Source organism: Phocoena sinus, chromosome 4 (assembly GCF_008692025.1).
Source record: "Phocoena sinus isolate mPhoSin1 chromosome 4, mPhoSin1.pri, whole genome shotgun sequence".
In the NCBI taxonomy this organism is placed as follows: domain Eukaryota; kingdom Metazoa; phylum Chordata; class Mammalia; order Artiodactyla; family Phocoenidae; genus Phocoena; species Phocoena sinus.
Window position 1 is genome coordinate 131,540,341 of NC_045766.1, and position 13,895 is coordinate 131,554,235.

The 13,895-nt window shown below is 39.6% G+C and overlaps 3 protein-coding genes across 3 annotated transcripts; 2 read left to right on the top strand and 1 right to left on the bottom strand.

Annotated features, from left to right (window-relative positions):
- The first annotated feature begins 2,323 nt into the window (after window positions 1-2,323).
- Window positions 2,324-2,884, top strand: LOC116753420 (keratin-associated protein 13-1-like). The gene is given in 1 exon segment (XM_032631168.1): window positions 2,324-2,884. A coding segment is annotated over 1 exon segment (510 nt). The 5' UTR covers window positions 2,324-2,374.
- A 4,088-nt stretch (window positions 2,885-6,972) lies between these two features.
- LOC116753596 (keratin-associated protein 13-1-like) lies at window positions 6,973-7,488 on the bottom strand. The gene is given in 1 exon segment (XM_032631495.1): window positions 6,973-7,488. A coding segment is annotated over 1 exon segment (516 nt).
- Window positions 7,489-10,706: 3,218 nt separating this feature from the next.
- Window positions 10,707-11,149, top strand: LOC116752710 (keratin-associated protein 15-1). The gene has a single exon (XM_032629448.1). It carries the CDS (start codon window positions 10,754-10,756, stop codon window positions 11,147-11,149), a length of 396 nt encoding a protein of 131 aa, XP_032485339.1. The 5' UTR covers window positions 10,707-10,753.
- Window positions 11,150-13,895: the final 2,746 nt, after the last annotated feature.

Below are 13,895 nucleotides of genomic sequence, written 5' to 3' on the forward strand. Positions count from 1 at the left end.
GTCCAGCTTTATTGAAGTATAAATGACAAATAACAGTTGATATATATAGTGTACAATGTGGCGTTTTGCTATAGGTATATATTGTGAAATGATTACTGAAATCAAACTAACATATCCATCACTTCATGTGGTTACAATTTGTGTGTGTACGTGTGGTGAGAACACTTAAGATCATCTCTCTTAGGAAATATCAAGTATACAAAATAATATTAGTGGTATCATTAACTATAGTTACCAGGCTGTACATCAGACCTGCAGAATGTGTTCATCCTGCATAATTAACATCTTGTACCCTTTGGCCAATATCAGAATACTTTTAGAGTTATGTTTGAAAACAGAAAACACGGGGAAAGAATAGTGTCCACAGTATTGTATCAATTAGACATTTTACCTACTTGCTGAGGCACAAAGCAAGGAGAAATGAATTCTGGTCTTGAAGAACAGAAAATAAAGGACTCACCAAGTAACTATTTGAATTGGATGTATTTACTTCTTCCCTGGGTCCTCTTCCTTCTATAAGGTCTACATTATGTTACTTTCAAAGTTGCCATAGTTTTTTTTTTTTTTTTTTTTTTTTTTGCGGTAAGCGCGGGCCTCTCACTGTTGTGGCCTCTCCCGTCGTGGAGCACAGGCTCCGGACGCGCAGGCTCAGCGGCCATGGCTCACAGGCCCAGCCGCTCTGCGGCATGTGGGATCTTCCCAGACCGGGGCACGAACCCATGTCCCCTGCATCGGCAGGCGGACTCTCAACCATGGCTCCACCAGGGAAGCCCAGTCGCCATAGATTTTATTGATAAAATTCAATATTTTTAACATTATTATTTTTTGTAAGTTTATAACAGTTTTATTAGAAAATAAAATAAGAAAATATTGCCATCAACCATAACACTATATTTCCTCGAGTCTGGAATATAATTTAACTGGTTTTATTCTAACATTACATATTTTGTGAATGAACTAGAAAGTATCTGTTTATACTCTCAGAATATGAAAAATCTAGCAAATTTTGTTTTTAAGCTTATAATCTGTAGTTAAGTAGAGGCCATATATATATATATATATATATATATATATATATATATATATATATGAAAAAACAGAAGAGAAAGTCTAAGTTAAGCACAGAAAAAGGAGGAGAGAAAAATGCTACTGTGGGGACAGAAAGAGAGAAGAGAGAGAGATTCATACGTTCTGCAGAGGAAAAGAGAACTGGAAAGAAAAAAAAAAACCTTCAAACTGAGCTTCCCTGGTGGCACAGTGGTTGAGAGTCCGCCTGCCGATGCAGGGGACATGGGTTCATGCCACGATCTGGGAGGATCCCTCATGCCGCGGAGTGGCTGGGCCCGTGAGCCATGACCTCTAAGCCTGCGCGTCCGGAGCCTGTACTCTGAAAAAAAAGAAAACACCTTCAAACTGCAGCTCTGCAAAGGAACAACATATGAAAATTCATAAAATATACTAATTTTGAAAATTTTAATTAAAAAGACATTAGGAAACAGATAGTAATTTTAGTGCAATAGAAAAAAAAAATTCCTGAGCCTTCTCTGTTTCACTTTCATTTGTTTCCTCGCCTCATCAGACTATTCCTTCCTGGCTGAATAGAGATGGGCCCAGATTGATCTTCCCTGGTACTATTTCAACTGAGCCGTTTTTTTGTTTGTTTGTTTTTTGTCATCTTATCTTTACATACACAGCAAAATGTCTTTCAGTTTCTAGCCATTTCTCTCTCAGTCTCTGTTTTATTTATTTTTGGTCTCTCTTCATCAGTTTAAAGACACAATGTAACTGTGATACTTGGTGTATTAGTTTTCTGTTGCTGCCATAACAGATTACCACCAAGTGATTTTGGAGAATGGGAATGAATGTTGACAAGGCGGATCATTCCAGGAAGGATTCCATCCAGCTAGAAACTGTGCCTCTGATCCATTGTACCAGAAGAAAATTGATTTTGTCTCACTCCCCACTCTTAGGAGGAAAACATCTACCAGCAAAACCAGATGTGGATACACAGGAATCAGATTAGCATAAGCCAGAGGAAAAGGTTCTGGTCTTGTTGCTTTCCTGGCCATGATGGGATGTGCATTAATGTAGAAGAGTCAGCATTTCTGACACAGCAGTAGTCCATTGGCTTTGGCTATAACAACAAAATACAGCACCCATAAAAACAAATGTGGAAAACTATTCGAATGCAACTGCAATTACAGAGAAGACTATCTAATTACACATATGAAAAAGAGGAAATCTAACGTAGGGCCCATGACCCCATAGGTGTCACACCTATTGCTGAAAGTATATAAATGCCATAGTGCAGGAGTGACATTCAAACTTAGAATCTTCTCACAGTAACTCAGCTGAACTCACATCTCCTGTCAACATGTCCCATAATTGCCTCTCTGGAAATTCCTCCTTCCACTCCCTTGGGGGCCACTTGTGCTACCCAGGCTCCTTCCACCCCAGCAACCTGGTCTACAGCACTGACCTCTGCTCTCCCAGCACCTGCCAGCTGGGCTCCTCTCTCTACAGTCAGGAGACCTGTTATGAGCCCATCAGGTGCCAGATGTCCCTTGTGGTGTCCAGTCCCTGCCAGACATCCTGCTACTGCCCCAGGCCCTCCAGTCTCTGCAGTCCCTGTTGGACAACATATGCTGGGTGTCTGGGCTTTAGGACCAGCAGCTGAAGTTCCCTGAGCTCTGGATCCAGAAGCTGCTACTCACTGGGCTATGGATTCCATGGCCTCAAACCCCAGGTTTATGGAGTCTGTGGCTTCCCTTCCCCAGGCTGTGGATCCAGATTCTTCTGTCCAACCAACTTTGCCTCCAATAGCTGCCAATCATCATGTTACAGAACAACATGTGGATTTGCTTTCTATCGTTCAACTTGTTGAGGGTCTAGATCCTTTTGAGTATTGAGAGCAAAGTCTCTATCAGTACAGCCATCATTTTCATTCTCACCATTTACCACTGTTCTTTTATTCTAAAATCATCAGTTTCTTGCATCATCAACTTTTGAGAGACTCTGAATTTAATGAATAACCCAATATGAAGTCCTAATATCTGTACTATTGATAGAAAATATGCTATTGGATTTTCTTGGAAGAGCAGTTGAAAATGAAAATCTTAATCTGATAAATTTATATTGTCATCTAGCACCGAAATATATTGTTCGGCTTATTATTATTTGCCTATAGTTTATTTAGGATTTGGGAATTTAAAATAAAGACCAATATGACTCTGAAACTGGGTTTAGGAACATAGATTTTGATAGATTTGAGCAAATTTCTTTTGTCAGTGCATATGTTCCCTACTGGGAGTATTTATTTCCTAGAGGTCCATATTTTGTATGTCTCAATATCAGTGGCACTTGCCTGAGAATGGAGGCATGGATTTCTGCTGATAAAGGAAAACAGAGAAATTGGCACAAAACTAGAAATGCAGGCAACAAGAATACAATATAACTTATAAGATAAGGTTACACATAGACCAAAAACGTACCTGAAAGTCTAGTATCTGAGTGTGGATTTTCAGCTAAGAGAAAAGATTAGCCTTAAACAACTGCTAAGATAGATGTTTTGCTCCCTGTTGCTTGGCATAAGTGCCATGATCCTTCCCTGAGCCTGGTCCCTGAGTATGATCCATTCGTGAGCCGTCCCTATGAACATATGTAAAGAGATGCACAATGACCTTAAGTGGGGAGTAACTGGGTTAAGGCGGTGTGGGAAAACCTCCTGATGCTTCTCCAAGTTTCAAACTGCATTAACTAAGAGCAACACACCTGAGCAATGCCGAACAAACATTTGTATCCATTAGTCTTAGCCTGAACCCCTCTCTCCCCGAAAGCAGAGCTGAAGTCAAAACCTTGGGTGCAGACAGTGTATTTGCCACGAGACCCCAGGGAGCTGGTTTGGGAGACCATGGAAGGTGAAAGAATGAAAGATGAAAATTTCACAAAGGGACATATTTTTTGGTTGACTTTATGGTGGGCACTGGGGACTCAATCGTTCAGGGCCTTTTTAGGAATGTATAGAATGACTTTTGGAATTGTCCACCCCAGGATCTGATCAACAGGGGGAAGCATTTATGCATCAGCTTCTGTTTCCCATTGCTAGAATGTTGCCCGTGATGTTTGTCACTTTTCTGGAACGTCATTACCTGTGCAAAGAGGATTCATAGTGTGTTCCTTTTGTTTTCCTGGCTGTGCCCTCTGAGAAGCCCAGGTAGAGAGTGAAAGAAAAGTTGTCTATGCATGAAGGGAGAGACTGTCTGTGCAAAGAGGGTTGAAACCTGCATGAAATTGTTCACCATAGCTGTGCCTGGGATCATAGGTGAAAAAATGAGGATATAACAGGGAATACAAAGGTACCAGATATGCCACTTGCATTTAATGCTCAAACATCCTTGTGAGAAAGACAGATATTATGTCATGTAGATCTTTCTAGGCACGAAGGAATGAAAAGTCAAAAAGAATTAGAATCTTGCCCAAGGTTATACATCAAAGATCTAGTAGAATCCAATCTCTTGAATTAATCTTTTCTTGTTCTTTCCTGACATGCAGGCTCAGCGGCCATGGCTCACGGGCCCAGCCACTCCGCGGCATGTGGGATCTTCCCCAACTGGGGCACGAACCTATGTCCGCTGCATCGGCAGGTGGATTCTCAACCACTGCGCCACCAGGGAAGCCGTTTGTTTTTACTTCCACAAGAAAACTTAGGATTTAACACGAGTGAAAATGATTTAGAATAGTTATGTGACCTAAATGAAATGTATGCATCAGAGTGATATATTAACACAGCTTTTGCAACTACTAGTGATAAATAATTATCTTTGGAAATAATCATCTTAAAATTTCTATCTTTTGAAATAGATACTGATGCTTCTTCAGCAAAATTGCTTCTTTTATTTTTCATGTGGTAAGTGATATTTCTGATGCCAGTGGTGGAGAGTTAATGTTATTGAATTGCTGTACAAGTCATATATTCACCATCAATTTGCTTTAGTAATAGATATTAAGTATTCACATTTTTAAATTAAATATGAACTTTTAGCTTTAGCTCTTTGCTCCTAAACAGATATTTTTTTTTTGCAAAGGTTAAAGAAGAAAGATGTTCCCAAACAATTAAATGAATAGTTGTAGATTTAAACAATACGACATGTGGCCAAGCCACTGTAGCAAGAGCATTTAGATTAATATTTATATGCTGTGTGCCACCCTCAATTTTAGGCCCATATTTTATGTACACCTAATCAGTAATTCTAAATTCCCCACTATCTCCACCAACTGGTAGTTTGGGGTGTATTATTGCATCTTGCAGGCTGTGGAAAGAGCCGTAGCAGTACTGGCTAGGTTAGAATGACAAATGACCCTCCAGCAAGGTTTGAACATGTGAGCTGTCCTACCACTTGTATCTGAGTGTAATTTGTTTTCCATGGTCCCTCTGCAATAAAAGGAGTAGTTCCATTTTGTTCAGGCAGGATGACCAAAGAAAGGGTAGAATATAGCTTGTCTTCTTTCAGATTTAACACTGGTTAAAGTGAAAACTCTGTATACTATACATGTATGTCATACTCCACTAGATGAAACCATAGGAAAAGCAAAGTGGTTTCCTAAACTGATCATCACTTATGTTAACTCAATTATTCATTATAAATAAAAAGTGAAAAATCTAAGACAATTAACAAATGGGACTGGATGCTTAGACAAATGGAATAAACCAAGACATATGGTTACCCTGTGGGTGAGAATCTAGGTCATCTGTATCTTTCAGTAATGTTGTCCTTGACATAATGGATAAAAGTTTGGAGCATAACTGCTGATTCAGGAGTGATCAGCTCCTTAAACATTTAGTTGAATGTTGTAAAAAGAGAATATTTGCATTGTTTTTGAATTTCATTTTCTTTTTGTTTGTTTTTTTTCCAAACAAATGCTATCAACAGAACTAAAAAAATAGTAGCAATTGGGACTCCAAACTTGTATAACGGATTGTATGGAAAATGTTGGGCTTACTTGCTAATAAGTGCTGGAATGTTTTAGATGTTTCATTTATAAATCAATTAGAAATTTCATTTGATTTCTTATATGCCTGTAAAGCTGGGAGAACTGGAATTCTCACCAAATCTAACTCACTAAAATCTAAGTTCTTACTGAATATCCCCATTTCAATTTCTCAAATATTTTAGAATGTATTTATGATTAACTTTCCTTCCAGAATTATATGATGTAGTCAATTTAATATACCTTACAATCTGTAACTATTTTATAAGAAAATATCCGTTTCTAACCCACGACAAAACCAAAGGTCACAGTTATTTGTTTGTAGTCTTAAAAATGTATTTTCAGGTTTTATCATATTAAGGTATTAACAGATGGAGTAAACATAAAAGATGAGATAATTTCTTCCAAACCTAAAGGACACTGGGCAATTTTACATTTTAAAGTAAAGATTTTTTAAATGATGAATACAAGATACAGAAATATCCAGCCAGATATTTAGAAGTAGTTTTGAAGACAAAAAGTAAACAAATAATGTTAAAGCCAATATGTGGATGTCATACACCACATTTTTTTTTTTTTTCGGTATGCGGTCCTCTCACTGTTGTGGCCTCTCCCGTTGTGGAGCACAGGCTCCGGACGCGCAGGCTCAGCAGCTATGGCTCACGGGCCCAGCCACTCTGCGACATGTGGGATCTTCCTGGACCGGAGCACGAACCTGTGTCCCCTGCATTGGCAGGCGGACTCTCAACCACTGTGCCACCAGGGAAGCCCTACCATATTTTTATTTAAACTTAAAACATTTTTTTTCTACTAGTAATACCAGTTACTGGTATTCAAATTATCCCTAATCCATAGTAGGTAACAGTAGAAGTCAAATTTATAAGTTAAATGTAGGACAAAAGGTCAATAAATAGTATAGATATTGATATAGCAGGTATTGCATTAAATTTCTAGATGTAGTAGGTATTGTGTTCACGCATAATATTAGTAGAAGCCAGGTCCACAGGTTGGTTGGAAAGAAAGAGACTGACAGCTCCTAGAAGAGAGGTAGGTCAGAAGGTAAAAGCTGGATCTACAACTTAGGGATGAGAAAGCACTGGGACCACAAACCGCTGATTGGAAACCACTGGATCCAAAGCCCAGAGATGGGATGCCACAATCAAAAGATTGAAAGTTACTTGGAGCCAAAGCCCAGAGGCCCAGAGACACAGAGTAGGTCGTCTGGCAGGGAATGAAGAACATGGAGGTCCTCCAGTGGTAGCAGGACGTCTGGCAGGGACCGGACACAACATGGAATGTCTGGCACCTGATGGGATCACAGCAAGTCTCCTGAAAGCCAGTGTAGAGAGAGGAGTGCAGACGGCAGGAGCTGGGAGAGAAGAGATCAGTGCTTTAGACCAGGTCTTTGGGGTAAGAAGAGCCACAGGAGGAGCCTGAGTAACACAGGTGGTCCCCAAGGGAGCAGGAGGAGAAGTTTCCAGAGCAGCGGTAGTAGGACATGTTGACAGGACATGTAACTTACAATGGGAATACTCTAAGTTTGAATGTCGCTTTTTCGACAGGGGCATTTATATAACCTTATCATTGACTGTGTCATCCACATGGTTTATAAAAACAAGTCACCTTCCTCTTTTTAAATAAATTGGAAAAGATCAGCATAGTTATACATATGTAGTATTTGTGGTTTTACAACTGGAAAGTGCAGTCATGTTTGTGCCTTGGAATTCAGTTAATAGTATTGAATTTTCAAAGCTCTTAGTCATCTTTCTCTACCAAAGGTCACTGAGCAGATCACTCAGAAAACTTTAGATGTAGTGTCTGGGCTGAGGGAAGTGGGCTTAATTAAAAATAATTGATACCCCTTTCAAAGTCTGTCTCAAAATCGTTGCCATCTGGATAACAAAGTTGCTAACTGATCTACTCAAAGTCATTTTTTCAAAAGCAAAAACATACATTGACTGCTCCCAGGAAGTGGAAAGTTTACCCAATGGACAGTGCCATCAGGAAGCAGCAATGGTAACATGCAGATGTATGAGGATTATTTTTTTTACATCGGATCTTGATTTTAATGGCTTTAGTGAAATGTTAACTGAGAGATCCCCTTATTTCTGATGTCCCTGCTTAAAATTGTATGCAAACTAATGAGTCAGTCTTAGTTTTTCTGTCTTCTGTGTGTGTCTTTACTGTAGAATGAGTTAAGTATTAAATATAAATTTCTTTATATTAGTTTGGAATGTTAGAGGTTATTTATCTAAGATGCTGGAAAAAACAAACATTAAAAATGTGGCAAAAATGCCTAGTATTTCTCTCTCTAATCAGAGGCAATGTTTACCACTAAAAGGATTTCCCAGAATCTGAAAAATGCCCCTGTTCTATAGAAAGTTTATAAGGTAATTGCCTTGAACTTTTGGAGCAAAGGAGTCATCTTAAGCAGATTCTTCCTTTGCCTCAGAAAGCAACATATATCACTTTGACTTAAATTGTTTTCAGGTGTTTCTGGCAAGTATTAGAAAATTTCTAAAATAATCGTCATTTTTTTTTTGTTGTTATTGTTCTATGACTTGTATTCCACCTCTGTGTAGTAGGCTAATGAAGACTGACAACCTTGAAGAAGAGGAGAGATTAAGAAGGTTTATCTTTCTGTGGCTTCTGTGCTGTTTGATTTGTTCATTTCATAGAAAAACATTTCCCTTCTACTTTTGAACAAAAGTGCTTGGGTACACAAACCTCCATTTTGTTGAGAAAAGGATGTTCAAAATTACTTAATATCTGATCTCATAGAATATTCTTCCACAGAAATAGCTTATATAAGAGTGAATGACATTGAAGCAAGCAAATTCAATTTAGCTGAGTTAAATATTTATATGGATGTTTTGATGTTCAATAATTTATTAACAAATAAAACAGGAAGGTTTGGAATCTACTAGAATGTTTTTTTCTATTCATAATTAAGAAGCCTAATAAATAAGAATTGTTTATTACAGAAATGGAGCACGTATTATGTTACCTAGTATACGCAACATGATTGAAGACCAATTTGTCTACTCAAAATGTTCAGACTCATAAAATCTACAGTTTGGAAGGTAGTTTTTCAATTACCTTCAGTACTCTACCATGTTGGAATCCCATTTACAATACCTCTTTAGATGGATATCTAATAAGTGCCCCCAAGATGGAAATCTCACTTACCTGCAAAAGTACCTTGTTTTAGATTTTTAGCTGAATCTTTCCTCAAAACTTCCACTTAGTAATTTCAAGTCTTCATAGAATGAGTCTCAACTCATTTCCATTGGACAATACATCAGTTTTTGAAGATAGATGTCTTAAGAGATTTGCCTATACCCACAGGTTATCTTAAGCCATCCCCTGTACCAGGCACTACTCTATTTACAGTTAGTGATGAACTTTATGAGAGAGTCTAGAAAAATACTTATACTAGTCCTCTAGGCAGAATATATATACGTCATTTGATATATTTACCACATCAGAGGTCCCAAAAGGATTCATTCTCTTTTTTACATTATCATACATTTTGATAACCTCCACTCTCAGTTCAATTTATAAAGATCATTTGTAACTATGAATTTTTCTAACTTGATCTTTCGGTGAAGTTTACCCGGGGTAGACACTTTCCTAATTTCTTGATTTTACTTACCTTCTGTAATAAAAATCCCACTCTATGAGTGAAAACTAAGGGAATAAAAGCCCATTTTTAATGTATACTGCTTATCATTTACTTCTCAGTAACATCAACACCACCAAAAATTACTTAAACTTTATGAGGATAGAGATTTTTTTTTTTTTTTTTTTTTTTTTTTTTTGCGGTACACGGGCCTCTCACTGTTGTGGCCTCTCCCGTCGCGGAGCACAGGCTCCGGACGCGCAGGCCCAGCGGCCATGGCTCACGGGCCCAGCCGCTCCGCAGCATGCGGGATCCTCCCGGACCGGGGCACGAACCCGCGTCCCCTGCATCGGCAGGCGGACTCTCAACCACTGCGCCACCAGGGAAGCCCCGAGGATAGAGATTTTTTTGAGAATTAAATTTATTGATGAGTTCTTTCAAGAAACAAATCAACTTCAGAACAAAAATTTCTTGACTTAAGTATTTTTATAATGTAATCTTCAAAGCACTCCTGCAAATACTGAACCCTTATTTTTAAATCAAAGACTCATGCACACAAGAGCAACTTGGGTACCTGTGCTATAAGAAAACTAGAATGTAAATGTGTTAAACACTCATCTAACGTTTGTACCAATTGAGGATTGTAAGTAGGTTATTTCTTCTATAAGGTACACAAAATTTGGGAAATGGAGCAGATATTGAGGGTTTCTTTTTCTCAATCTGGTTGCTAAACTTTGAACTAAATAAATGTCCCCTCCAGAATACAAAGTATTTTTTAGAGCCTTAAACACAACAAAATTCTCACTGTGTTACCCATTCAATACAATATCTTTAAGGATAGGATGAATAAAACACCAATCTTATAGGTACAATTATAGTACAGTAACATTTTTGCTTCATGAACAATTACTTTGAAAAACGAATGCAATTCTTTCATTTAAAAGTCCACATTCATAAAAAAAGGTCTTTGAAGGTTAATGTATTTCATTTGGACTAGAACCTAATTAAGCGTTCTTATTAAAATGGGCACATGCTATTACACCCATTGCTAGAGTACAGTATATAACTGTCCACTATAGAAGGTAATGTTCACACTCACAAACCTCCCTCTGCAACTCAGTTGAACTTAGAACTCCTGACAACATGTCTTTCAACTGCAGCTCCAGAAACTTCTCCTCCCTCTCCCTTGGAGGTTACCTGGGGTACCCAGTTTCCACCTATGATTCTTTCTACCCCAGCAATATAATCTACCCCCACCCCAGCACTTTCCAGCTGGGCTCCTCTCTCCACGGTGGTTGTCATGAGACCTTCTTTAAGCCCACCAGCTTCCAGACACCCTGGGCTGTGACCAGATCCTACCAGAAATCCTACTTCCATCCAAAAAATATCATCTTCCACAGTCCCTGCCAAACAAATTACACTGGATCTCTAGGTTTTGGAAATACTGGCCTTGGATCTTTTGGTTATGGAAATACTGGCTTGCAGTCTCTGGGGTGTGGATCCAGCTTCTGCTGCCCAACTTACTTTTCTTGTTTTTAGGTAGGCATTCGTTGAAAAATATTTATTGTGTTCTGGTGCTAGACCAGGCATTTATGCTGAATGAAGACATAAATTCCCTGCCTTCACGGAATTCACACACACACTATTTTAGCTCACTGCCATGTAGCAAGTGCAAAATGGTGATAAAAACATGTTTCAAAGGGAACACAAAGAACAGGAACTTCAAAGAATGGTGAGAATATCACACAAAACTCATTATTAACAATAGTAAGTGTAAATTACCAGTTCATATAAAAATATAAATCTTGCTGTTCTAATGTGTTAGTTGTGGTCCTTTGAGAAATAGCTGCTCTCTAGGATTTGACATGACAGATATTTATTGGGGAAAATACCTGTCAGCGAAAATGGGGAGGTAGCTGGAGAAATCTGGGAGATCCAGCAGACAACAATGCAGGTCTGAACTCAGTGAAGGAAAGAGGGAAGGAAGGAAGGAAGTTTGCATTAGAATAATCTTCTTCAGGCAGTTCCAAGAAAGTTTTGGTAAGTCACCCGCAAGTCACAGAGATGGGCCTGCCTGAGTATCCCTGCCAAGCTCAGTTACTGGCCAAGAACAGTGCACAGCATGACCTTGGCATAAACGTGGGGGTAGATTCAGAGACTGGCAGCTGGGACTGTAAGTCAGTTATACTCCCTGAAGTGGGAGATATGAGAGCTACATTTTTTTTTAATTTATTTATTTTTGGCTGTGTTGGGTCTTTGCTGCTGCCCGCGGGCTTTCTCTAGTTGCAGCGAGTGGCGACTGCTCTCCGTTGTGGTGCACAGTCTTCTCATTGCAGTGGCTTCTCTTACTGCAGAGCACAGGCTCTAGGTGCACAGACTTCAGTAGTTGTGGTACGTGGGCTCAGTAGTTGTGGTGCATGGGCTTAATTGCTCCACGGCATTTGGGATCTTCCTGGACCAGGGCTCGAACCCATGTCTCCTGCATTGGCAGGCGGATTCTTAACCACTGTGCAAACAGGTAAGTTCTGAGAGCTACATTTTCATAGTTTCCATGTTCATGAAATTTATTCTGATTTCAAATAAGCCGAAATAATGACAAATAGTATAATAATAACTGAAAAAAGACTTTTCCATGAATTAAGTTCAATATACTTTATTTTACTTTCATCAATCAAAAAAATTAATTCCTATCTTAGACCCTATATAGGACTCACTGAGTGAAAGTCAAACCTTACAACTGAATGTGAGAAACAATTCAGAATTACTGGATGGCCATCTTTGATTTTAAATGCAAGTGATGTATTAAACAGATTGGACCCAGTAGGGCATCATTAGGAAAGTGCTTCATTTTTCTCCTGCTATGGAACTTCACTCTTTTTTTTTTTTTTTTTTTTTTTTTTTTTTTGTGGTACGCGGGCCTCTCACTGCTGCGGCCTCCCCCGTTGCAGAGCACAGGCTCCGGACGCGCAGGCCCAGCGGCCATGGGTCACGGGCCCAGCCGCTCCGCGGCACGTGGGATCCTCCCGGACCGGGGCACGAACCCGCGCCCCCCGCATCGGCAGGCGGACCCCCAACCACTGCGCCACCAGGGAAGCCCGGAACTTCACTCTTGACCTGCAGACTCTAACTTCCCTGAATTTCTGAATAATACCTTGTGCAGATCTATGATCACATTAAGAAACATTTTATTCCATATTAGTAGTTAAGTTTACTCTAGTATAAATTAAGAACCAGTCTTACAGCCATATTAAAGCCTCCTCCCTTTATCCTGAGTTCAAGCCTGTCATGTGATTACGTAGGCCGCCTGTGACTTGGAGGGGCCCAATAATTTTATTTACCTGCTTTGATCTCCTTTGTCTTCCATTAATGTGCTCCTCCTGGCTTCTCCTCTTCAAGCCAAAGAGAAAGGATGGGAGGAAAGGAAATGACAGCTGAGGCCATCTGTCTCAATCTGCTTTAGACCAACTGTGTCAGCATGAGCTAGTTGATTCAGGAAACTTTTCCTGGGAAAAGATGAGACTAAACCAATAAATCATTTCACTGTATGCTTCAGGAAACTCCTGTAGTATGAATACAACAGCCTGTGGACCTGAAAAATAGCTCTCTAATTAAGCAACAGTTAACTTATCAAGAGACTCATGTTGGTACCCTCTCTTTGCCATGCCCATCAATTCTAAACTATCAACTAATAAATTTGCCCAGTGCTGATCAATTCTGTGCCTTGAAACCATCTGAGCCCAAAATCTCACTTCTAATGTCTGTCTATAGAGACGCAGCCAAATGCCTCCATGCAACCGTGTTCCCTTTTCTGCAGGAAGTTTGAATACTCTTCATTTTGCTTTGTTAACAGATTGTCTGGTGATATTCTGAGATGTTCAAAAGGGACATCAAAAGTCTTTCCACTTAGCCAGTGCTAAGTGTCCCCTATGGTTCTGTCTTTGCTGTTGAATATCCTCACTTATCACTCATGTCTGGATACTAGCTCTTTTCTGGTGGTATGTTTTCCAGAAACCACCGTCTTACCACCCACCCCACTCCCTGGGACCCTCTGCACTGAACCGTACCCTGACAGCACACACACTTCCATAACTCCTCCGTAGGTCCTCACCCTCAGTTCCTGCCCACCACCAGTGCTGCACCCACCCAGCTTTCCTCTGCTAGGATCCACTTGTTGTGGAGCCAACCCTCTTAGCCTAAAGGAAACACACACACACACTTGCTACACTACTCATGCAAGCAGAGTCTGGCAGCATGCTTTCGATGGGCAGAATGTCTTCTTCTCTGA